The sequence below is a fragment of the Podarcis liolepis genome, assembly GCF_965112155.1.
Source record: "Podarcis liolepis genome assembly, chromosome: 6".
NCBI classification, from domain to species: domain Eukaryota; kingdom Metazoa; phylum Chordata; class Lepidosauria; order Squamata; family Lacertidae; genus Podarcis; species Podarcis liolepis.
In genome coordinates this window covers 33665901-33690520 of record NC_139559.1, presented here as the reverse complement: position 1 = coordinate 33690520, position 24620 = coordinate 33665901, and the positions used below count along the sequence as shown (strand labels likewise).

Genomic DNA, 24620 nt, shown 5'->3' with positions numbered 1-24620 from the left:
TTTGATCCTCAGCACTTTGTACTATGACTGGGCACATTATTACCCAGCTGGGCACATTGCCACCGACAAACCACAGCAGATCAGCACACTGCCTGCTGGGATGCGCTTTACAGGTAACTAAGTTCACAGAGTTCTTTGTGCATCATAGAAAAATGCTTCCACCTCATGCAGCAGGAATGTGGTCCCTACATGTGCCAGTAGTCAGTAGCCATTCCAGTCTACAGCTGGAGAGACAGGTTAGCGCTCAGGCTTATCTAGACCTGAATTCCTAACTAAACTTACAAACCAGCTGGATTATATTTTGAGATAGCCAATGTAGTGTGCGTGGATCTCCACTTATGCAGTAGAGCTTCTCCTTCCTGTCCTCCCCACACAGGTTAAAGGTAAAGGACCCCTAGATGGTCAAGTCCTGTCAAAGGTGATTATGTGGTGTGGCACTCATCTTGCTTCAGGCCAAGGGAGCCAGTGTTTGTCCACAGACAGCTTTCCAGGTCATGTGGCCATCATGTGACTTCTGGCCCAACAAGACACCGTGACGGAGCCAGAGCGCACGGAAATGCCTTTTACCTTCCTGCCGCAGTGGTACCTATTTATCTACTCACACTGGTGTGCTTTTGAACTGCTAGGTTGGCAGGAGCTGGGACCGAGCAATGGGAGCTCACCCCATTGTGTGGATTCGAACCACCAACCTTCTGACCGGCAAGCCCAAGAGGCTCAGTGGTTTAGTCCACAGTGCCACCCGCTTCTTTTACCTTTCCCCACACAACCCTACATGCCCTCCACACCCTTTACCACTGCATCATAACCCGTGAAAAGCCGCTCTGGAAAGGGGAAAGGCCTTAGAAAGGGGAAAGGCTGGTTTTTCAATCCCTGCGTTCTCCTGTCTGAAACCCCAAAGGACTGCTGCCAGTCAGTGCAGACTCAGCAGAGTCATCTTCCTATGTTAAAGTCTGGAGAGCTTCCAGAGCAGCCTCTGGCACAGTGCATGGCTCCAGGGTGCATCTGGGAGTGCAAGAAAATGTGATGCAGAAGGCTCAAAAAGTCATGAGACCTTCAGCAAAAAAATCATTAGCAACCCTCAATGAAAGACCTGCTGGTTTTTGTCTGGGATTGTCAAGAGTTATCAAGCCAACCTCACGTCCTCTTTTTCATGAGTAGGTAAAATGAGAGTCATCATAGTGATCCATAGCTAAAAGCAGAAGTTGGCAAATGTGTCTTCTTTTTTGCTCTTCAAAATATGGCAACCCTATAATCTGTGCCTATACGATATAGAGGGTGTTGCCACCTGCTGGTAACGAGTGAACTTGCATTTCTCCTCTTTCGTCTATGGCATTGCAATTCAAAAACAACCTTTTCAGAATGGCAAATCAGGCAGATGGTGCCAAAGGCCAGAACTCTGATGTATCTGCCAGAGATGGATCAAATGACAAGGACAGGGAAAACTCTTCCCTCCCGGCAAGGGAGATGGCTTAGCAGTAGGAGATGGCAAGGATGCAGCAACTGTGTACACCTGGCCTCCAGTCGCTGGTGTTGGGAGGGTGAGGGAGGAACTGATGGTGAACTGCAGACACAGGGTTGACTCCTCCAATGTGTTTACATGGCACTGACCTTGCCATGGCCTCGCTCCTACCATTCTCTGCCCCAGTATGCAGCAACAATGTGGGGGGCAGCTGGCCAGGTGAGCACTGCTGCCCCACCCCTGCTGCTCTCTGCTGCAGTGACTTGTGTTGCAGTAATACTTGTTATTATTATCATCATCATCATCATCATCATCTATTCAACTTATACACCACCCTATACCCGGAGGTCTCAGGGTAGTTCACAACAAAACCACAACATATAAAATCAAACCAAAAGCAGTAACCCAATAACCCCACCCCCAAAAAAGCCACATTCTAAAAGGGTGTTGGATATCAATAAGATCAACCAAAGGCCTGGTTAAAAAGGAACGTTTTTGCCTGGCGCCTCAAAGTGTATAATGAAGGTGCCAGGCAAACTTCTCTGGGGAGAGCATTCCACTGCAGAGAAGACCCATTCTCGTGTTTCCACCCTCCGGACCTCTCAAGGAGACGGCACACGAAGGAGGGCCTCAGAAGATGATCTCAGGGACCAGGAAGGTTCATATGGGAAGAAGTGATCCTTGAGGTATTGCAGTCCTGAGCCGTTTAAGGCTTTATAGGTCAAAACCAGCACTCTGACACTTACGAAAGGTGAAGTGGTAAGAATGCTGTACCTAAACTTGTTTTCTAAAATACAGGCCTAATTCTCACCATCCTGTAGTAGCAAAGCTGTCTGGACTTTGCTTCTTCATTCGTCGGATAGCAGTGCATATTCAAAGCTCCCTCATGCAAAGTAATTCTTCCACAAAGAAATGTGATGTCGGGAAGTGGGTGGTCATATGTGATCTGAGCAGCAATTAAGGCAGCAATATTGGGGAAGCAACACAGTACAAATCATGAAGCAGAATAAATCCATCACTAAGACACTATTATTGCGTCTAGAACATGTTGCGAGATACACCCACAATTAAACACCTGCCTGTAGGGCCCAGAGACAGGAGACAAAACAAAGCAAGCTGTTGCCCTATTCGTAGGGAAGCAGGAAGATGTGGAATGGGCAATATGGAAACAGTGAAATGGCTCAAGCACTTTCCACCTCTGTTAAACTGAGGAGATTTCACCCCTCCCATATCCAAGAATCTGCTGATGTTCTCTGCTGATTCTCCAGAGAGGAGGGGCGGTTTCTGCTCTCTACTTATTCCGCTCCAGCCTCACATCAAAGTGTCGGAGAGAGAGAGACTGAGTGTTAGAGAGAGAACGTGTGTATAGATAAGGTTGCTGCTCCACGGGTTAGGGGGCGCAAAATCCACGGGTTAGGGGGCGCAAATTACTTGCCTTACCCCGGGTGCTGACAACCCACGCTACGCCACTGAATCCACCCACCATTATGTATGGCATTCAAGGAAACTAGAAAGAAACACATTCTGTGTATTCGTTCTCAGTGCTGCTGTGTTGTTGTTTTTAATGTACAGAGAGAAACAATGTTTGCATCCCCCCAAACTGCATGTATCATAAGAATCAGCATGGAGGGACAGGGGGACTTTTTGATTGAGAAAGACAGAGCACCAAAGCTTCCCTAGCAATGACATTAACAGCATTCATTCAGTCAGTAAGTTATAGCATCAATAGAGCCCTCTGTATGGTCAAAAGATTTGTGCAGGATGGTCATCTATGATACAGGATCCTCTTTCCTTTTGCACTTTACAGATTCATAATCTTAGACCTGGCATGCCTCTCCCTCTGCCCCTAATAGAATGCAAAGTGCCAATGATATGGCCTTGGAGGGAAGATTGCAGTGCAAGATCATTGCAATAGTCATCATCAGGACTCCTGCTAGCAAGATGCTGGGTGCTTCCACAGGAAGCTCGATGGGCTCATGAAGGGCTGAGAGGGCATGAAGTGCAAAGTCATAGTGATCTTTTAATAATGTCTGTACATGCAGCGACTCTACAGCTAATGCAGGAAGATGAGGCAAGACGAGGGAGCACGGGGCAGGGGGGAGGAAAGAAAGAGGTGCAGGCACTGTGGGACAGGATCTTCATCTTTCCATGCAGGCCCTGGAAAAGAATGGAAAACAATTGTTCAATTAAACTGGAGTTGGCCTCACTTACAGTGATCATACAGGCACTGTCGCAATCCTTGAAGCCTTTCCTTTGCACAAACAGCAGTGTTTAATAACAAACATTCCAAGCAAAATAAAATAACTTCAGTAACAATAAAATAAAATAAAATGCCCATCATGGTTGGACTAAGTAGCCAACACTAGGTGACTGCTGAGCGAGGACCAAAGACTAAGGAATAATGATCATTACACCCACGCTTTCTATGGCCACTGCCTTCTGCACTGCTGTACCACCCAGGTGCAAACTATGCTGTGTTATTGTCAACTCTGACAGCAGAATTTCTGCTCTTCTTGTGCCAAATTTTTAATGACTGAGTGCATTTATACAGGCAATGTGTCACTGGATCCCATCACTTGGCACTGTATTACATGTCTGTCTGCACCAAGAGCATCATGTGATGACTCCAACTGTGAGGAACTAAAACAACAATAACAACAACAGTAGGCTAACTAGTGCTCATTCCATCAGGCTACCTTAACTGTTTCAATCCCAGCTTGTCCTAAGTGTTGCCCCTTCCTGCCCATCCTTTTTTTCTTTTTGTGCCATGTCTTTTAGCTTGTAAGCCTGTAGGAAAGGACTGTCTTGCTACTGATCATGTAAGCTCCTTTGGGATGCTTTTTGGATGAAGAGTGGGGTAAAATGCTTTAAATAAAAGGAAAGACAAATCTGGACCAACAGGAACCTACTGGAAGGGGCGGCAGCAGGAAGTGGATAGGAGGAATGATAGTTGGGTTACACACAGTCATCTCACCAGCCAGGTTTTAGCTGAATGAGAATGGAATATTTTCCCCGCCTTAAGTATGAGCTGGCGGCTATATATCCCTTCTCACAAAAATCAGAATTCAACATAAAGGCTTTGGAAGATGGTGGGGCATGAGGAGAATGTGGTCAGATTAAGTATTCAGGCTTCTTTTTGCAGTCCACACTGGTTTTCTTCATTTGCCAGCCTTCATCCTGTTTCCTCTTCCACATCTTTAGTCTAGGAATGAGAGCTGAGCATGTGGTGCAGTGATAGCTCTCTACATTGTATAAAGAGAAGCGACTGCTGGACTGGTAATACAGATGATTTTCAGGACCTGATCCTGAATCGTACAACAACCTCCAGTACAGTCTCTAAGGCAGGGGTAGCCAATGTGGTGCCCTCCAGCTCTCATCATCACTGACGTTTGGCCATACTAGCCAGGGATGATGGAAGTCGGAGCACAACAACATATGTAGGAAAAGAGGATGTAGCAGTGAGCACCATTCCTATTTTGTGGAACTGGTTAGGAAGCCAGCTGACTCTGACTGGTTCTAATGCAACTCAGTGAGGTTTGGATCACTGTTTCTGACACTGAATGGCATGCAGAAAATATGAAATAATTAAAAGCTTTGTGTCTGGACAGATATATTCAGAGATTCAAAAGTTGCTTCCCGTCATTATCTCAGAGACAACGATTCAGTGCCCTGATTGGTATGTCCATAAGTCTATTAGCAAGTCAACTTTCTGAGTCCCGGTTGGCATCTTAATAGGGCACTTTCATGTTTAGGCTTGTAAACATTGTGGCAGGTATCATACCTCCTGTTTCCAAAGCTGTGAAGCTTCCACTATATTTTTTATTATTGTTGTGAGATGCAAAGCAGCTTGTAGATCTGCAATGGGGAATCTGTGATGAACACCCTCAAGAAGTTGTTGGACTCCCAACTCCCATAATCTGTAGTCAGCATGGCCAATGGTCAGGCATAGGGATGGGGAGGAAATTTGATTCACTTCACATTGAAAGCCAAATTTATCAATTCACACTCTCTGAAACAGTTTTGAGAATGGAAACACAGCCATCCTCCAAAATCCGCACTTATTTGGCTTTTGCAGTGCAGTTCTCCGACCAAACAAAAATGTATATGTTAGGGGGAAATGTGCATGACAATGAACAGTGAAAATAACATACAAAAATACATTATATTAGGAGAAACTGCTTGCAAAATGTGTACATTAATCAAAACCGCAAAATGTGTACATTAATCAAAACTGCATGCAAAAATGTTTTTATGGGAATTTTATAAAAATTCTCACTAAAATGCGGAAACGGTTTCTGGAGGATTTTTTTTTTTAATGCAATTTTCTGCAGAAATGTGGAGGAACCCAAAAGAAACAAAATTTACAGATCCTTCCAACCCTATTCAGGTATTATGGGAGTTGAAATCGAGCCCTACCTGGCAGGCTACAGGTACCCTATCCCTGACATATATTATCTAGTGTGTGCCCCCCAAATAAGTTTGAACCTGTTTTACATAAACAGGCAGTAGTTATTAAAGAGGAAAGAAAGAAAGAAAGAAAGAAAGAAAGAAAGAAAGAAAGAAAGAAAGAAGGCACAGCCTAAACTTCCACTATTGAATTGAACTCAACAGAGCCAGGAAAATGGTGCTGCTTGTATCTCTATGATACAATGGTTCAATTGCACAACATTGCCCATTGAGTGGCTTCTGCATTCAAGGAAGTATCAGTCAGGATTCGTGATGATGCTGAAACTGGAACCCTTTACCAATGATAGCAAAATTGTTGTGGACAGGAAACTAAATATATAGGAGTAAATTAAGACTGTCATACTTCTCACTGTCCTGTTGGAGCTTTGGCAGCATCGAACATTTTCTTCCTGCCTTCCATTCCTGACATGGCCTCCACATTCTTACGCCAGTCACCCACTTCTACAGGACGCTCCTGTAAAGAAACCAGGAAGCTTACCTTAGTACCATGAGAACAGAATAGTAAAGGCAAATTTATAGCACCAGAGCTGTATGTGTATTGTGTGATCCCACCTTAACCACCTATTAAGTGCAGTATGGTGCACGGACTTTGGCATCTTGAGAACTCTACTTTCATTTCAAGGTTTCTAGTCCTCATGGCTGTGAAGGTGAAGGTGAAAGTGGGTGGGCAGTGCCCATGGCACCTCAGAATTCAGAGGGAAAAGATTAGGCAAAATTTTCAACGGCCGCGAGTTGGGACTTTGCATTCTACATTATAACATCTTACCTTTCTCCAACAACTGGAAGAGGAAGTTGTCCAAACTGGCTTGGGTGTGTGTACACATATCACAGAATCCAGTGCAAATGAACTTTTGAATGAATGAAATTCACACATACTCAACTCTATGAGGACTATGCCTCCTCCTTGCCCACTGGCAATCCATCATGAGCAGACATTGCCATGCCCAAGATTAAAGGTTTGCATGTTGAGTAAAATGTGTTTGTGCAGACGTTCAGAAAGTCTAATCCTGAGTTTTGCCCTCTTAAGGTGGAAGCCAATAATATCAAGCTGGCCAAATATAATCACAGCCAAACATGGAGTTTTAAGTTGATGTTTTAATCATTGTTTTGCTAAGGTTTTCATTGTTTTAAGTTGGTTGTTGTTTCATTGTGCATTATATATTTTATGGTTATCTGTAATCTGCCTTATGAGGGCCACACCTGATGAGGTAGCCTAAATATAAGACAAAGAGGCCAGGCTCATCACAAACATGCACTGACCACCACATTTTCCCAACATGCCCCACTGCATGCAGAAAACATTATCTAAACCAGCTTTTCCAAGCCTGATAGCCTCCAGATGTATTGGACTACAACTCCCATCAGCCCCAGCCAGCATGGCCAATGGTCAGGAGAGATGGGAGCTGTAGGCCAGAATATCTGAAGGCTACCAAGTTGGGTGAAGCTGATATCAGGCTCCCTTCAGGCTGGGAAGCAACACACACAGGCTCCTTGTATGGCTACCACACTCTTAGATGTTTGGAAAGAGAGACCCGCACTGGTGTTCAGGGAGCTTAGCATGCTCTGTTAACCATGGGATACTTTGAGTATCAGGTTCAAGGCATCTTCTGAGCCTAAATGGCATTGTGCCAGAGTTTGGGGCCAGTGTTTGGCAGGCACACCAGAGTCTGGGCCAGCTCCTTATCAGGAATTTACCCCATGCTGACATTTTTTCAGATCTGAATGACTTTATGAGTAATAAAGACAAAGAGTCAGAACATTAAAATTTGCTTCCTCCATATGCAAGCTTGCAAAGCACACTGTATGTGTAGTGAGCTCCTCTACTTATTATGAAATAGTTTCTGTTAACTACTGATATTGGGAAAGCTAATATTCAAAACAGATCCCCATATGCTGGCCCAAGCAGTGATTTTTCCGCCTAAGAAAAGCAAAGTGTGAAGACTTTCAGCTCACATGAAGGCTACTTACAAATGTTCCCATCGTGATAGGGATCACTTGGTGTGGGAAGACCTGGGTTCAGCAGCCTTCATCCACGATTCCAGCCATTCAATATGTGTGCAGCTGCCACAAATGAACTATTTCCAAAGTGCTTAGCACAACTCAAACAGCTAAATCAATCATGAACTGTCTTGACCGTGAGTCAAAACAAGACATAGTAGAAAGGTCAGCATGAGTAGATGTACAAACCACAGATAATGAGCAGCTCAAATGACCATCTCCCACAGAGGTGTCTGGCCATGTGTCAAGATTGAGAAAGCCTGGCCTCAGTTTTCCATGCTCTGGTGTCCTCCAATTTGGACTATTTGAATGTGCTCCATGTGGGACTTCTTTAGCAACTGCTCCCTTCAATTTGAATGGTTGGGAATATCCAAAGGATAGCATTATCATGCTATCATGCAGCCAGTTGAAAGAAGGTCAGCACACAGGTAAACCTTTCCTCCATAATCACTTTAAGAAGCAACCACTGACCTTCTCGGTGTCCTCCTTTTTGACAGACTTGAGGTTGGCTCTCAAGTCCATGGATACTTTGTGCTTAGAGCCAAGCAGAGCCCTAAGCATAGCGTCAGCAGAGACACGGACCCTCCGCAAGGGAGGACGTTTGAATTTCCCCCGAAGGTCAAGCACCTTCAGTTTCAGGTCTTTAATCTGCAGAACAGGAGATCAGAAAAGAAGCCTCATAAAGTCATCAATGGGCATGCAAGACCTAAGGTTAAGTTGGTCAAGCCTTTTTTTCTAAACAGGAAGGAGTTCGTGTGATCTGACTATCTTTCTCTGCTGTAGGTATGGATGCTCTGGGAATCCCCTAGTGCTAACAGTGAGCGCTCACACCTTCCTTTGTGGGTGCCCTTTGCAGGACTGCGCGCAGCACCCTGGGTCACATGGGACGCACCAGCTGGTTGGGCTGGCCCGCCTCCCGCCAAACCTCAGTTAACCAATCAGCTCTGCTGGGAGGCGGGGCCAGTTGCATAAATAGGAGGCGGAGCCGGCAGCAAACATGCAGTCGGCTCCAGAGAGGCATTCCTGGCAGCAGTTTCATGCCTGCATCTTTTGCCATGATCAAACAAAACAGAAAAAGCACACTGGGTCTCCTTTTCCCACTATCTTTGTGCACTTTATTAAGCAGCTCCTGCACCAGGAACATCAAACCTGAGAATGTCAGGAGAGCTTCTGCGTGGTGAAAAACTAGAACACATGATCAGCCTAAGGCCTTCATTAATATATATATATATATATATATATATATATATATATATATATATTCCAGAATGATTATAGATGTTCCAGGAGGTTGTGAATTTTCCTATTTTCAGTTCAAACCAGAGATCTCCACCTCCGTTCTCTCAGGCCTAACTGCCCTAAGAACCAGGTCCTGAGCCCGAGTACAACAATGCACATTGACTGTTATATTGTGACGATTGCAGCAGATGTCATTTTGTTTTCTTACCTCCCGCATGTTGTGGTTACATTTTGCTTCAATGTCATATCGCTCCTCATCCACAACATCCACTTTCTCATGTAGCTCTCTGCACAGATCCTAGAGAGAGAGGTTAAAAGGAAAAGTGGTGAGCCGGCATTTTTCTCCAGGACTAGTTTTGATAGAACTAGTACCCAAGAAGGCATTTCCTTTTCCTTCTTATCTGGAAGATATGATGTATTTTTGTCAAGGGGGGGGGGAGTCTCTCAACAGCAAATTTGACAAAGAAAGAAAAAGAAACCAGACGAAAATAAAAATAAAACATCAGCTGACATTAATAGTACAACAACCGTCAATACAAACCATCTCAGTTTAAACATATAAATTGATATATTCCGCTTGAGACAGTTCCTTTAAGCACTTCAAACCTCAAGTCTAAATAAGAACATCTCCAGTGTGAAGGAAGAGACTTCTTATCGACTTCTGGCTGCATCTACACAGTTATTTAAAAAATGCTCTATAAATGCTGGGGTGGAAAATTTCATATAGTTCCAATTTCAGCTCTGCAACACCATCTGGTGTCACAGTGTTATAATGCATTTTTAACGTTTTATTTTTACTAATGTAGCTGAGTCCAAAGGCAAAAAAAATACAGCACAAGCTGAAGACCTAACTCCTAGTATGACTCATCAGAGCTCCATAATGCTCAACAACATCAGGAAGTCTTCAGAAGCCACCTTTACTTCCACACAGCTCCCTCAACCAAGAGAGTACCTGGAGTTGGGCAAACGAAAGTCCGCTGGTCCGCAGAGGTGTGACCCTCTCTGCCAAATACCTCTCCTTTTCTCCTTGTTTGTCCACTTGCTCTTGTTCCCACTGTTCTTTAGCTTTAGCCAGCATCAAACTCTGAGACAAAGAAGTCAAAGCATTGGAAATTTGCAAGCTTTGAGGTTTTGTTTCTCTTTCTCCCACCAACGCCCCCCCTCCCCTGCTCTCTTGGCTGCCTGTTTATTTTGGAAGGCATGGAGGCTGCAGTAGTTGGTGTGATAGTCGGTAGGGCATTGAATGTTTATAGCTCAGGATGAGAGCCTGTGCAGTCGGAATACTGATGAGATGAAGTTCCTCACTGCTGTTAAGAGGGAGAGTCTTATTGGCACACAGCTCCCCCACCCCATGTGGGAAGTAGAGTAGGAGATTCATCTTATTATGATTCCAGGAGGTCTGCCCAGCTGCCTTTGTCATACAAAGTGACTGGCTGGGATTTTGTACTGAGGGATAAGGATGACTGTGTGTTTGTTTACAAGGAACCAGGCAGAGGGCCTTCCCGGTAGTGGCACCCGCCCTGTGGAATGTCATCCCATCAGATGTCAAGGAAATAAACAACTGACTTTTATAAGACATCTGAAGGCAGCCCTGTTTAGGGAAGTTTTTAATGTTTGATGTTTTATCCCTTTATTTTTATTATTATTAATATTCTGTTGGGAGCCGCCCAGTGTGGCTGGGGAAACCCAGCCAGATGGGCGGGGTATAAATAAATTATAATTATTATTATTAGTAGTATTTGTAGGTGTTACTAATTAATAGTATAATGTTTATTTCAATAGGTTGTTACTTGATTATTATTGTATTGTACAGTGGTACCTCGGGTTAAGAACTTAATTCGTTCTGGAGGTCCGTTCTTAACCTGAAACTGTTCTTAACCTGAAGCATCACTTTAGGTAATGTGGCCTCCTGCTGCTGCCGCGTCGCCATAGCACAATTTCTGTTCTCATTCTGAAGCAAGGTTCTTAACCCAAGGTACTATTTCTGGGTTAGCAGAGTCTGTAACCTGAAGCGTATGTGTCAGGGGTTCAGGAGCAGAGGCAAGGGCAAGGGAGGAAACAGAGAGCGAGGGGGAGGAGGCAGAAGAAAAGATGAGTGATGACGACGACCCGAGATCTCCGAGTCTTTCCAGTGAATCAGAAGATTCACAGAAAGGAGCACCAGTGGCCAGGGCAAGGGGGGAGCCTAGGGGGACACCCCAGGAAGATAGAGCCAGAGGGGACTCAGAGGGGAGCAGTTGGAAATCGGGACCAGCGTCACCGCCAGAGAGCAGGGAAGAGGAAGGGCGCCAGGGATCAAGCGCTGGCAGCTCACAACAGGAGGGAGGGCACGAGTCAGGAGTGGCCACACCTCCATCGGGGAGCGAAGAAACGGTCAGACGGAAAGTGGAAGGTTGGGCGCGCGCGCCAAGTTCAAATGCACAGGAAAGTGACGCAGTAGGCAGCCCGGAGAGGGAGCCAGGTCCTAAAGCTCGGCGCAAGGAGACAGGAGGGTCCGGGGGGTCAGCGTCAGAGGAATCCCGGAGGGAAGAGACCCCGGGGGGCAGAGGGATCCAGAGGAGAACAGTCAGGCGGAAAAGGTGGAGCAGGGCTAGGATATTAAGTTGGTGCACAAGGGGCGGAGACTCAGACGGAGCTTCGCCGATCTAACCATAAGACGTAGAGTTGCACGCAGCAGCTTGAGAATGGAAACTGTAACTCAATAAAGACTTTTACTTAATGATCGCTGGCTAGCGTGATCCTCTGTGAGCTAGGATCGGGGAGCAGCTCTGACAGTATGTAACCTGAAGCGTATGTAACCTGAGGTACCACTGTATTTGTTTTCTGTTTTGTACATTGCTTTGAGATTCTTTTGTCTTGTATTTAATTTCTAGCTTTTACATCACTTTGAGATTTTTAAAAATTAAGACAAGTTCTAAATAAAAGAAAAGGACAAGAAGAGGGATCCTTCAAAACGTCATATATTTTTTAAATCAGTGCTACCATATTTTCTGAGATGTGAGTTCTATCATAGGTCAGTGCAAACATCTCATAGGCTTCCCCTACAATGCACAAGGTGGAATTCCTACACAATCCCCAACATTTGCTTGGGATAGCTTCTCTTGTGTGCAGCTCACTTCAACAAAAGCACTGTAGCTGGTTTGCGACCTCCGTGAGGATCTAGGATCGCATCCCGACTCACCTTCAAAAGGAGTTTGCGCGAGGCTGTGATTTTGGATTTCCTCTGAGGGAGAAAGACGAATACGTAAATAAAGGGAAACCACTTTAAAGCAAATACATTATGCAATCAGTTGCAGAGTTGCACAGAAAAATAAAAAAGAATCCAGGAGCAACACTTACCTCCCTGCAGAAGTTCATTTGGGTGGAGGAATAAAGAGATGAGAAAGCAGAATGAATATGACAAATATAAACTTCTGCTCAAGAGAAGAATAGAATTGCTACTGTATGGAAAAGTAAACCCATCACACCTCTACTCCCCACTAATCCAGAGATTTCCAGAAGAAGTTGGAATTTTCCTACCCTCCCTATGCTGTATTTTGGGTCACAAATTGTTTTGGGAAGTGTAGATTTGGAAGGTTCACCTCAAAATGTGAATCAAACTGAATTCCCACCCTCATCCCTAGTGAGAAGACCTTATCTGGGAATATGGCTGTTTTGCTTTCATTTAGACAAGTGATTTAGATGATATACAGTATTTCTCTACAGTTCAGCTGTTCTTGGACCCAAATTAAACATGGCACATTCTCACAGGGTTTTCCATAAAAGAGACACATCCTATTTTATACGTTGACATAGATGTCCACAGCTGTTCTCAAACCTAGAGATCCCCACTTTATGGTCACATCTACTAGTGGGATCATGGATTAGTTGTCAGTGGGCGAGCTGTGCTACTCTTCCAGTAGTGGACGATGACATCCCTGAAAGAAAAGGGCTGAATGGACTGGCTAGCTCCAGCCTAAGGGGAGGAGAAAAGGCACAATTCCTTTGGCAAATCCCATTTTAGAACCATGCCTCTAAGCCTGGGAAGTGTAGGTTCTTCTCTGCCATCTAGTGGCTGATTTGTAGAAGTGGTTTGTGATTCTAACTAATGCTCTCAAAACTCAAAATTCTCTTTTATAAGTAAACTTGCTACGCAGCCTCTGAATATTTGCTATTCAGCCAATGATCACTGAGTTCAAAATTTCATATCTTACCCTTGATATCTGACTGTATTTGACATGCAATGGCGTTTTGAATTTGGCAGTATTGGAAACTAATGCCTGATAGCTATTATTTCAGACTTTCTACCTTTGGGGAATACTTTCCTCTTTATATTCTCTGTGGTTAGACTTGACGCTAAACCTTTAAAACACTCTTATACCACTTCAACAGTGATGGCTGCCCCAAAGAACCCTGGGAACTGTAATTCATCAAGAGTCCTGACGAATCCCCAACATCCTTAAATAACCAGTGGCGTAGCGTGGGGGGTGCCAGGGGTGCCGGCCGCACCGGGCGCAACATCTGGGGGGGGCGCACTCGCCACCTCCAGAGTCGCCGAAGAGCCTCGGGGCTCAGCTCCTTTGGGAGGAGGGGTCGGGCTGGGTGACCAGGGGGAGTAGCAGGCGCTAGCAAGGAGGTCCGGAGCCGGAGCCTGGCCAGGATCGGGCGCGGGATGGGGCGCAAGAGGGAGGGGAGAGTCGAGCCTGTCCGCCCCGCGAGGACTGCTGCGAAGAGGCGGGAGGGAGAGGAGGCCCCTTGGGAGGAGCGGGCAGGTGCTGGGGCGGCAGTGCCGGGCGGGGGCCGAGGGGTGGGCGCCCCCCTGCGCGGGCATCGCCTCGCCGCCGCCGCGGGCTTGGCTGGGTGACCGGCCGAGGGGAAGCGCCAAACAAGGCCAGGATCCAGGCCCCCGCTCTCCTTATTTGGCGCCCATTTCCGGCTCCCGGGTGGCCTCCTCCCACCCGCTCTCGCTACCAGTGGAAAGAGAGACGGAGGAGCAGCGGAACCCGCAGCCTTTGCAGGCGCTGCCGGCCGGGAGAGGGGAGCGCGGAGGAGCCCTGCGGGGCCTGGGCCCGGCCAGCCGAGGGATCTTGTGGCGAGGAAGGAGCCCAGTCTGCGCCCTCCTTCCCCACAGAGCTGCAGAGGGAAATCAAGGTTCTCCTGCTAGTTTCTCTTCTTCTCTCCCCCCCCCACTGCGTTACAACCGTGCCCCCCCCTCGGTGCACATAGCACGATTGCGATCTCTCTCTCACCCCCCCCCCCAAGTTAAACTAATGGAGCAAGCCAGCGCCAAAGATTTGTAGAACTGTGAATACCCGGCCCAGGCAGCAGCAAGAAGCTGGCAGCGGCGGCAGGTTAGGGGTTAGGGGCGCAAATTACTTGCCTTGCCCCGGGTTAGGGGGCGCAAATTACTTGCCTTGCCCCGGGTGCTGACAACCCACGCTACGCCGCTGTAAATAACTATATTTCCCATGATCCTTTCTGGAGAATATATGGCTGTTGAAGTGGTATATGTGAGCTTTAAATGTAGGATGTGACCTACAACAGAACCTTTGGACATTGCAGAGAAATTAGAGGCATGCTCAGTTCACACTAGACAGTGTTTGAGGACACTATTGCCCACTGCAACATGATAGTGCACCCTGGCTTATGTCTGAGCTGACATGCATAGGATTGCACTAGAGCAAATCTTGATATGGCACTGGTCATAGGATTGCTACTGAAAGCAGTAGCCCTGTATCACGTTCTGTTTTCCTCCCATTGGTCAACTCTCCTTGTTTCCCCACTATGATACAGGTGAACCTATGATACAGGTTCATGTTTCTCTTGGGTTATCAACTTTGTGGGTCCTTGGTCACATGTGCAAACTGTAGAAACTGTGATGTACACACACCACACTGATGCACATCCCTCAGACATGTATGCAACATATACCACAACTGCACACAGATGCAACCACCCACACATATGCATGCATGTGCACCCACACACACACACACACACACACACACACACACACCCTGTAAGAATTCGGCTTGGGAAAATAATTTCTGCATTTTTCAACTCAAATTTGGGGCAGTGGGCATCTTCTTGGAGTGCACAGCTGGGTAGCCAACAGCAAATCTTCCCTCCTTAGCTCTCCAAGAAGATCACTCCCCAACCCCACAACCAGGGGTGCCAAACTGAATAAAATATTGTGGGGCACCCAGGTAAACCCCACCCTGCATAATCGATCACATGACACAGTGCAAACACACCATTTGAATGGGAATGCCCATCAACTTTGTGGGGGCCCAGCCCCCTCAAATATTTTATTGTGGGGGCCGAAGCCCCCACAGCTCCTAGGAGTTGGCTCCTATGCCCACAACTATTAGGCTTGAAAAATGCCTCCTATGGAAGCCAATGGAAGATTTCGTTCACTCTCATTGCAGCAGGGAAGGAGCAATTGGAGGCTGCTGTTGGGGTGGGAAGTATTAACCATTGCTTCACCAGTTTGGTTGCCCAAAACTGCCCTTTCCTTGTGGCAATTAGGCTTGAAAAAAGCCTTCTATTTGGCTAAAATAGAAGGCTTCTTTCAAGCCTACTGACATCTTTTTCAGCAGCATTCCTCAGGACAAGTCTCCCAAATCTAGTTCCGCTCTAAGTGCCAGGTGTCATGCATGAGTTAATTTAGGCCAAAGTCAGAAGAGGAATCCAGGAAACAAGATCCAAACTAGATGTAAATAGAGGACACCTCAAGGGGCAGCAGGCAGACATGGTTGTTGTTTATCTTACTTACTGTTCAGGCATCGTGCAATTGAATTGTGTGCCTACAATTTGAAAGAAAAAAAATCAGCAATAAAGAATGAAACTGAAACCTAAGCTTTGAACACCAGCACAAGTTCAGGGTCAACCCTACATACATACAAACATCATTTTATTTGCATGTTGCCATTCCATAGTTCAAACCATGCTCAAGGTGGCTTATAACATGAAAAAATACGTAGTGCCTACATAACAAAAGTAGTCATAAACAATAAATAAAACATCAAAATACCAAACCAAGTTGAACAATTTGCACATATATTATAATAAGATCTGTAATAAAGGTACAGAGAATTAATGGCAATAGCAGCAACAATCCCTGAACAAAACCCCCTAAACAATACCCCAGCCCAAGAGCCTATTCGGCAGCCTCAGCTTTTGTAGCTGGAGTCAGTCCGGGCCCCACCCTCCAGGTGCAAAAAGACCTACAAGGCAGGGAGCAGTTTCTCCAGGACTCACAACCAAGGTGGCCTCTGGCCTCTTCAGCAGCCTCAGCTTTTGTAGCTGGAGTCCGTCAGGGCACCACCGGCCCAGGGCCTACCCATAAGACAGAGTGAGATGGACAGCTCAAGTGGTGGATGCTGGTAGGATGCATCTAGCTGTGGGGTGGACCAGAAGTGTGAGTGCTACACAGCCTCCCCAAAGCTAACCCTTCCACCTTCAGATGAGGTGGTGGACCTGCATCGTCTGTGTAGAAGTAAGATTTATCTGTCAGTCCAGTCAGCTTCTGTATGTGGAAGAGTGTGTGTGTGTGTGTGTGTGTGTGTGTGTGTGTGTGTACGCACGCCATCTTGCAAAACGGCCTCAGGCATTTTGAAAAGGCAGGTTTTGAATAACAACAATCTGTTGAAGCAGCAATTAAGCTTCCAATGTGTTTATATAATGTTTAATCTCTTGGTAATCAATAACACTAGAATCAGAGAATCAGAGGCCCCAAGGATCTAACCCCCCAGTCCAACCCCCTGATATGCAGGAATCTTTGTTTGTAGTGTTTCTGCAAAACTTTATGGCACTAAGCCAATGATAAAACTGCAGAGTGCCAGTGGGTCCAGACCTCATTATTCTGTCTAGAGATCAGGCATCCCCAACCTGTGGCCCTCCTGATGTTTTGGCCTACAACTCCCATGATCCCTAGCTAACAGGACCAGTGGGCAGGGATGATGGGAATTGTAGTCCAAAACATCTGGAGGGCCAAAGGTTGGGGATGCCTGTTCTAGATGGCTAGAGATGATGAGGATACTTTCCCCCTACAGGTGCTGCCTGGTGCTGCTACCCCAAATCCAAAGAGTAGTCACAGACTCACATAACCTAGTTGTACCTATTTGGTCCTACCTTTTAAATATCAGGTCGTGCACACTCTGTATATTGTGTATCCATGGAACAGCATTTAGACTATATGGATGGCTTGTTCCAATTAACTCCTGGTAAAATCATTCCACCAGTTATTAGAGGCCCACTAACTGAAGATGCACTTTCTTGGGCTCCATGATCACTGCAGATGGTGACAGCAGTCACAAAATTAAAAGACGCCTGCTCCTTGGGAGAAAAGCGATGGCAAACCTAGACAGCGTCTTAAAAAGCAGAGACATCACCTTGCCAAAAAAGGTCCATATAGTTAAAGCTATGGTTTTCCCAGTAGTGATGTATGGAAGTGAGAGCTGGACCATAAAGAAGGCTGATCGCCGAAGAATTGATGCTTTTGAATTATGGTGCTGGAGGAGACTCTTGAGAGTCCCATGGACTGCAAGAAAATCTAACATATCCATTCTTAAGGAAATCAGCCCTGAGTGCTCACTGGAAGGACAGATCCTGAAGCTGAAGCTCCAATGCTTTGGTCACCTCATGAGAAGAGAAGACTCCCTGGAAAAGACCCTGATGTTGGGAAAGATTGAGGGCACAAGAAGAAGGGGACGACAGAGGACAAGATGCCTGGACAGTGTTCTTGAAGCTACAAACATGAGTCTGACCAAACTGCGGGAGGCAGTAGAAGACAGGAGTGCCTGGCGTGCTCTGGTCCATGGGGTCACGAAGAGTCGGACACGACTAAACGACTAAACAACAACAACAAACTGAAGATGCAAAAAATAATAATAAATACAATTGTCCCACACAAGGTGCTAAGAAAAATGAGGTCCTAGGCAACCCAGGTGACCTTTTTCTACCTCTGCTTAGGCATTTGCCATGCTATTCCAAGCTGAATCATCTAAATGTGTAAGAGGCAGGGAGAAGCAGTAGACACAAGACAGCCTAGCATCTGATCAAATTAGAGGCTTCTGCTCAAGATGGAGCATTACTCTCCCAGAACGTGTCTGATAGCCAGCACACCTCTATTGTTTACTTTTTTGGACCTTCTGCTGCCATGGAGAGAGATACTAGCAAAGCTGTGATGTACAAGAGCTCAGCCTCAAATTAAGGGAGGAAGAAATTCCATAGACAGGAGGGTGTGCCATGTCAAGCGTATCTACAATTCAGCAACTTGGCTTCAAGGGTTTAGCTACTTCTCGAATGCTAATTACCCACAAACCCCTCCCAGTTCCTCAATTTTTACAAAATTATTTCTGTTGACTAATACTTTGGAGGGTAAGATAAGGAACTTCCCTGAGTGGGATCAAGTATGTGAAAATCCAAGTCTTAAAATACATGAGCCTTAGATAAATGCCCACATTCAAATTTCAAATGTCTTTTTAAAAAAAATAAAAATTCAATTCAAATTCATAATGCTTTTTTTGATTTCACTTTTGCATTCCCTTAAGAAGCTGGTTTACACTCAGATTATTCGAAGCTTTCCTGCATCTGAGCAACTTTATAGGTAGCATAATAGATTTAAGAGCTCCAAAATTCCCTGCAGCGTACTAGCTCCGAAACCATTCTAAATAAATGTAAAGTAAATGTAAAATGGAGAATTTGATTGTAGTGAAACCCATGGTTCACAGGATTCCTTTGAAGTGGCTTTGAATATTGTAGTATTTCTAATACTGCTGCATACTTGGTGATATCACAATTTTGCATCCATAATTTGACCATAGAATTTCTTTTGTTCAGCTGCAAAAGCCTCATTTTCATTCCTACTCTCTAAATGGCTTGACACCGCTTTAATGGCTCATATATATGCCTGCTTTTTGCTCAGCGGCTTCTACCTTTAAGTCATTCAGCGCATCCGTGCAGCCCATGTCTTCCACAAATAAGATATCTATTCATAAGAACATACGAAAGGTCCTCCCGTCTCAGACCCAATGCCCATCTAGTCTAGCATCCTATTCTTACAGTGGCCAACCAGATGTCTGTGAGAAACCCACTGGCAGGAGTTGAGCAAGGCAGCATTCTTCCCACTTGTGATTCGTTGCTATTGATAGCCTCATGCTCCATAAATGTCACTTGGGAAAAGGTATGGAACTTGTGGAATACACATCTGTGACTGGATCATTTTGCTCTTTCAAATGAATTGTCCCAGTGCTCTCCGTATCACTATGGATGGCATTCAGAAACAGTTCTTCCAGTTTAGTTTCTGGTAGACAAATTACCCTGGCATAAGCAAAGTTCTCTCGAAGTTCTGTTGGGAGTCAGCAGATTTCTTTGACACCACCATGGTGTTAACAAAATGTTAAGTATCCGCAATGAAATAGACAGAGAAGGCAACTTGAGCATAGACTTTTATAGATGCACTCACCACAAACGGAGACATAAAAATAATTAGCATCATTTCTGCACCTGTCATCTGCAAGAGAGCTGGAATTTGGTGTGGGAGAAAGTCAATTTGTTTTTTCAGAGTTCCCATTTCCCTAAGAGCCTATTGGATCCTTTTAGACACCCAGTCCCCTCGTGCAATGCCTTTTCCATCAGGGAATCTGATCACTGCCATCTGCTCTGGGGAATTTTCATAAGCATTTCTCTTCAGATCTAACGCTTCACCAACCGAAACCTGCCCTTAAGCTTCTGGCTAATCTATCTGCCTAGTATTTGCAAAGTGCTCCGAGATTGAAAAGGGGAGGGGAAAAAACCATCTCCACCAGCCTGTGTCTGCATTAGTGCCTACATGCCATTGGCACTGCAAGTGTAATTGGTTTTAATGGCAGTTGCCTGGATGCATCCCCTACAAAGCTCATGCTCAACCAGCTGGTGTTCTCATTGCCTTGAGCAAAAGAAGGTGGTGATTTCTTTCTCTGTGCTCCAACCTATAAATCAACACATGACTACCTCCCACCCCAAGGCTAACCCTTTGATGAAAACACCTTACCTAGCGCAGTCCAGGCGGGAGGGAGGTGCTGGCTGAAGGATGGAAGATTTCAGACTGTGAGGAGATGAGGAAAGGATGGGGGTATTAAGCTGCAGCCAGACCGCAACTGGTCAGTAAAAATAGAACAGATACAGATACCCTTCTGGGACGCCTGCATTCACAGAGCAAGAGGCGATGTCTAGAGATGCAGCAGACCACACACCCACACATTGTGTATACATTACGTGCACACACTTTGCGCTGCGTACATGTTATAATGAGTGGGGAAGCTTTTCCAGCCTGAGGGCCTCATTCTCTCATGAGCAACGTTGCAGGGGCCACATGCCAGCAGTGGATGGGTCAGGGATATGACTCTTACCTCCATACAGTAGGTTGCATTCTAGCCACACAAAAGTCAGAGGTTTCTAAATGCCACCCATCTTTCTTCCAACCAGACAAGCAGGAAGCATGATTGCTGCTCAAGGCACTGAAAGTCCAGGAAAGGTTATGGCCTGGAAAGATGTGCAGGAGACTTCAGGAAGCCAGAGAGACTGGAGGGCTTTTGGCCCCCAGTGTTGAGGTTCCACACACACACACACACACACACACACACACACACACCATGTTATACCTTTACATTGCATCCCCTGTGTACTCTGACTAGTGTACAAGGCACACATAACTTCTGCTCACATACTAAAAACTCTGGACACACTGAAAACAGGACACTGCAAGACACGGTTGATAAGAACAGTCAGTGAGTAGAAAATGAGGAGATGGATTACTCAGGATTGGATTAATCCCCCAACTTCTAGGTTGTTCTTTTTCTCAATTTGAACCAAAGCGCCTCCGGCAATGGCGGAGCTCCTCCGATCGGGAGGAACTTGCTCCATGAAAAGCAGGGTCTGACCGCCACGGTGAAGGCGGAGACCCATAGAAATCACAGGCGGGAGAAGCCTGTGACCTTGGGATTCGGCTGGCACCCTTTGCGCCTCCCCTACTCGCGGGGAAACCCTGTTTTGGGGATCCGGAGCGACGTGGGGTGAGAGGCGCGGTGCTTTGAATCGACCGCTTCTTTCACGGAGTGAAGTCGCATTGCTGTTGCCGGAGAGCGCTGACTTTTTCCTGTGGACAATTGTATTTTAAACGACTACCCGTGAGTAGAACTGAAAATTGGATCTTGAAACACTTTAATTTGGCGCCGAAGCGGGAAGGCTCTAAACAGGAAGTCCGCCTCCCGTTTTTGTAAATAGATTGAAGCAAAGACGTTACAAGCTAAAGTCTTTGAAAGCTTTTGATAAAGGATTAAATTCCCACCGGACAAAAATATATAACCCCTCTTGGAAGCAGGAGAAGAGGGGGGAAGTTTTGGATCTAGTGTGCCTGCAGAAGAGAGTGAAAATCAAATTGCCACTGCTCTGAACCTGGAAAAGGGCTGCCAGATGACGTTCGGGGAATGTTTATTGACAGAACGGATTTGACAGCTAGCTAAAATAAGAAAGGCACTGTTTCCATTGTCCTCTTCTGCGTTTAAAAATGGAGGAAAAAGAAACCGAAAATTGAAACTATTGTTATTTGCTCGAGTCGTGCTTGAAAGAATTGATACAAACGGAGACTGTTTCCCTCTAGAGGGAGCATGTGAAACTGTTACAGGAGTGCAACACGGAGATCTCCAGCTGCAAGATAAAGATTCTGAAAACTAGAGTCTGACCTTGGACCATTCAAAATGTTGATAGGAGAAGCTATTGTGACTGTATTATACAAGATAAACTACTCGCTGGAACAGCTCCATAAAAAGACAGATGACACAATCTCTAAAATTGACAACTTGGAACGGAACGTGACTAATTTGAGTCAAAAAGTGAGTGCCAATACAGAAACAATTCAGGAGTTGGTACAGGAACATATCTTGGTTGGACAAATGGTGGAGGAAAAGGAGAAAGCTGATGATGTGAAAATGGTAGAGGAAAAGGAGAAAGCTGATGATGTGAAACTAAAAGTAGTACAAGCGGGATCCTTAATTTCTCAGAAGCAAATTGAGGATTATAAATTGAGGTCTTTCATGACTGAATCTAGCAAAAGTCAAATTTTGAGGTTAGGATCCCGGCTTGGATTGAAGAAGGAAAGTTGGAAAGAACCCTTTATCCAGGGATTGACTGACTTTTGGGACATGGACTTGGGTTTGGAGGAGCCTGAAGTTTTGGGGGTCGCTAGAATTGGAAGAATCCTGAAATACGTTCTGAAACACTCTGTGGACTTTATTTTTAACTTTGGAAATTTGGCTGAACTGTCCAGAAGGAACAAAAGTATTGCTAGGCTGGAGTTTTCCCGAGATTGGCTCCTGAGCATCAAAGAATATGAAGAAAACCTGCAGAAGGGACTTGGAAGAGATTTAAGAGCCTCGGATATAAGATTACCAGGTTGATGGACTATATGGAACTGACGGAAAGAACTGGCAGAATCCGAAGCCAGGGAGAGGAGATAGTGGAAGATTACTGGAAAATTTAAAGCGTTTATTTAGAAATATTGTTAAAGTAATGACTGTTAGAAAAATGGTGGAATGATATTTTATGGATTTAGCAGAAATGCTATAAGAAGTTGGGTGTATATAAGTAATTTACCGTATTTTTTGCTCTATAAGACTCACTTTTTCCCTCCTAAAAAGTAAGGGGGAATGTGTGTGCGTCTTATGGAGCGAATGCAGGCTGCGCAGCTATCCCAGAAGCCAGAACAGCAAGAGGGATCGCTGCTTTCGCTGCGCAATGATCCCTCTTGCTGTTCTGGCTTCTGGGATTCAGAATATTTTTTTTCTTGTTTTCCTCCTACAAAAACTAGGTGCGTCTTATAGTCTGGTGCGTCTTATAGAGCGAAAAATACGGTACCTTTAATGGGAAATAAGGTTAAAGAATATGTTGTTTATAATATGACAGAAAATAGAGAAAGATGGAAAGGATTTGCTGAAACAAGTACTAGAAGTGGGACACAAAAAGGGAGGTGTGAGGAAGTCGAGGAAACAAGGGAATGAAGGACAGAGTATGAAAAAGGAGGGATGTTTTCAAATTGTTTTTGTTTTGCTTTGTTTATGGGTTTAGTTTAATGGGTTTAGGGTGGGTTTGTATTGTTTATATATTGTATTGTTTTTGTTTTTTTTTTCTTGTTTTTTTCCTCTTTTTTCTTTTTTGTCTTTTCTCTCTTTCTTCTACTTTTTTGTAACTTTTAAAAGTAATAAATATTATTTTTTTAAAAAAAAATGGGGGGGTGGACACATCAAAACACAGGAGGATAAATATGGATTAGACGGCTAATGTCCTGTGTGCACTGCCTCCCAAGCCAGCAAGGTGAATGTTCCAGATGCAGAGGGGAACAAGGTTTTGATCAACAATCAAGAGGCCATAATTGATTGCTAGAAGCAGCCTTTGTTAAGGAGAACCTCAGTCCCTTCCTGCCGGGGAGCTCACTCTTTTGTCTCTAAAGCGGGTAGACTAGGGGCCCCTCAGGGTGGGGAGGAGGCCCAGAGAGCTGCCTTTGCACCTGTTTCCCTGGGTATTTTTGGAGCACATATGAGGAGAACACAACTCTATAGTCCAAGGAGGACAATGCTTGGCATTTTAATCCATGTTGCTATTATGGTGCGGGCAGAGAATACAGGAAAGATATTCAAAGGCAGTGACAGGAGTGGAGAGCCCAGGGTCCTTCCCTGCAACACCACCACCACCCTGTTTTCTGTGGGAATGAGCAGCGATCAGAGCAGCAATGAACCATCCTCATTCGAACCCAGCCTTCCCCAATCAGGTGCCATCCAGATGCTTTGGCCTACAGTTCCCATCATCCCCAGCCAGCAGAGCCATGTTGGCTGGGACTGATGGAAGTTGTAGTCTAAAGCATCTGGACAGCACTAGGTGTGGGAACACTATTCTAATTTATTGTCTATGTATTACATTTGTATACAATATGTCCATATATATATATATATATATATATATATATATATATATATATATATATAAAAATAAAATATATATATCAATCTCTGTGCAGTGTGAGACTCCAGGGGTTCCCAGAGCTCATCCAGGGTTTGTATTTCCTTTTGGAATGAGGAACAGCGGAGACTGTGGTGTCTTTATGATATATGGTTTATTTCCACATATATACAAGCTGATGGAGGGGTTCACAGCATTAACACCACAAGAGGGTCTTCCTTCCCCTATAGCCACAGCCTTGGATTCAAACAGAAATCCAATGTTCCTCTGACTCTCTCTGCTACTTTTCTTCTGGCACACATCACTTAACTCTCAATTCTCACCTTTGTCTTTTTCTAACTACCAGCCGGTTGATGCTCACACAGACTCACTTCCTTTATTCTCCTGAATGGCCCATCACCCAGGAGGTCACCTCAACAGGGAGCTAGCCTGGCTTAGATTTTAACACTTACTGGATCCAGGGGTTGGGGGGTCTCTGTGTACA

General features: G+C 45.2%; 1 protein-coding gene across 2 annotated transcripts; it reads right to left on the bottom strand.

Moving 5' to 3' along the window:
* Positions 1-2990: 2990 nt before the first annotated feature.
* On the bottom strand, positions 2991-20320 carry TNNI1 (troponin I1, slow skeletal type). 2 transcript variants are annotated; one of them, XM_083508630.1, is made up of 8 exons: positions 20178-20320; positions 15914-15948; positions 12345-12386; positions 10116-10247; positions 9372-9461; positions 8396-8572; positions 6270-6380; positions 2991-3616 (listed from the first exon to the last, which is right to left on the bottom strand). In XM_083508630.1, exons 4-7 carry the CDS (start codon positions 10239-10241, stop codon positions 6273-6275), a joined length of 501 nt encoding a protein of 166 aa, XP_083364756.1. In that variant the 5' UTR covers positions 10242-10247; positions 12345-12386; positions 15914-15948; positions 20178-20320; the 3' UTR covers positions 2991-3616; positions 6270-6272. The 2 variants fall into 2 exon arrangements, with proteins under 2 accessions (XP_083364756.1, XP_083364757.1); XM_083508631.1 differs by lacking the exon at positions 20178-20320 and adding an exon at positions 19611-19664.
* Between the last annotated feature and the right edge of the window lie 4300 nt (positions 20321-24620).

Coding starts and splice junctions, on each gene's coding strand:
- TNNI1 (XM_083508630.1), bottom strand. CDS start 10,241: ATGCTGGCTAAAGCTAAAGAACAGTGGGAACAAGAGCAAGTGGACAAA. Junction 9,462..10,115: donor TTTCGTTTGCCCAACTCCAG/GTACTCTCTTGG, acceptor CTCTCTCTCTAG/GATCTGTGCAGAGAGCTACA. Junction 6,381..8,395: donor AAAAGGAGGACACCGAGAAG/GTCAGTGGTTGC, acceptor GTTTCTTTACAG/GAGCGTCCTGTAGAAGTGGG.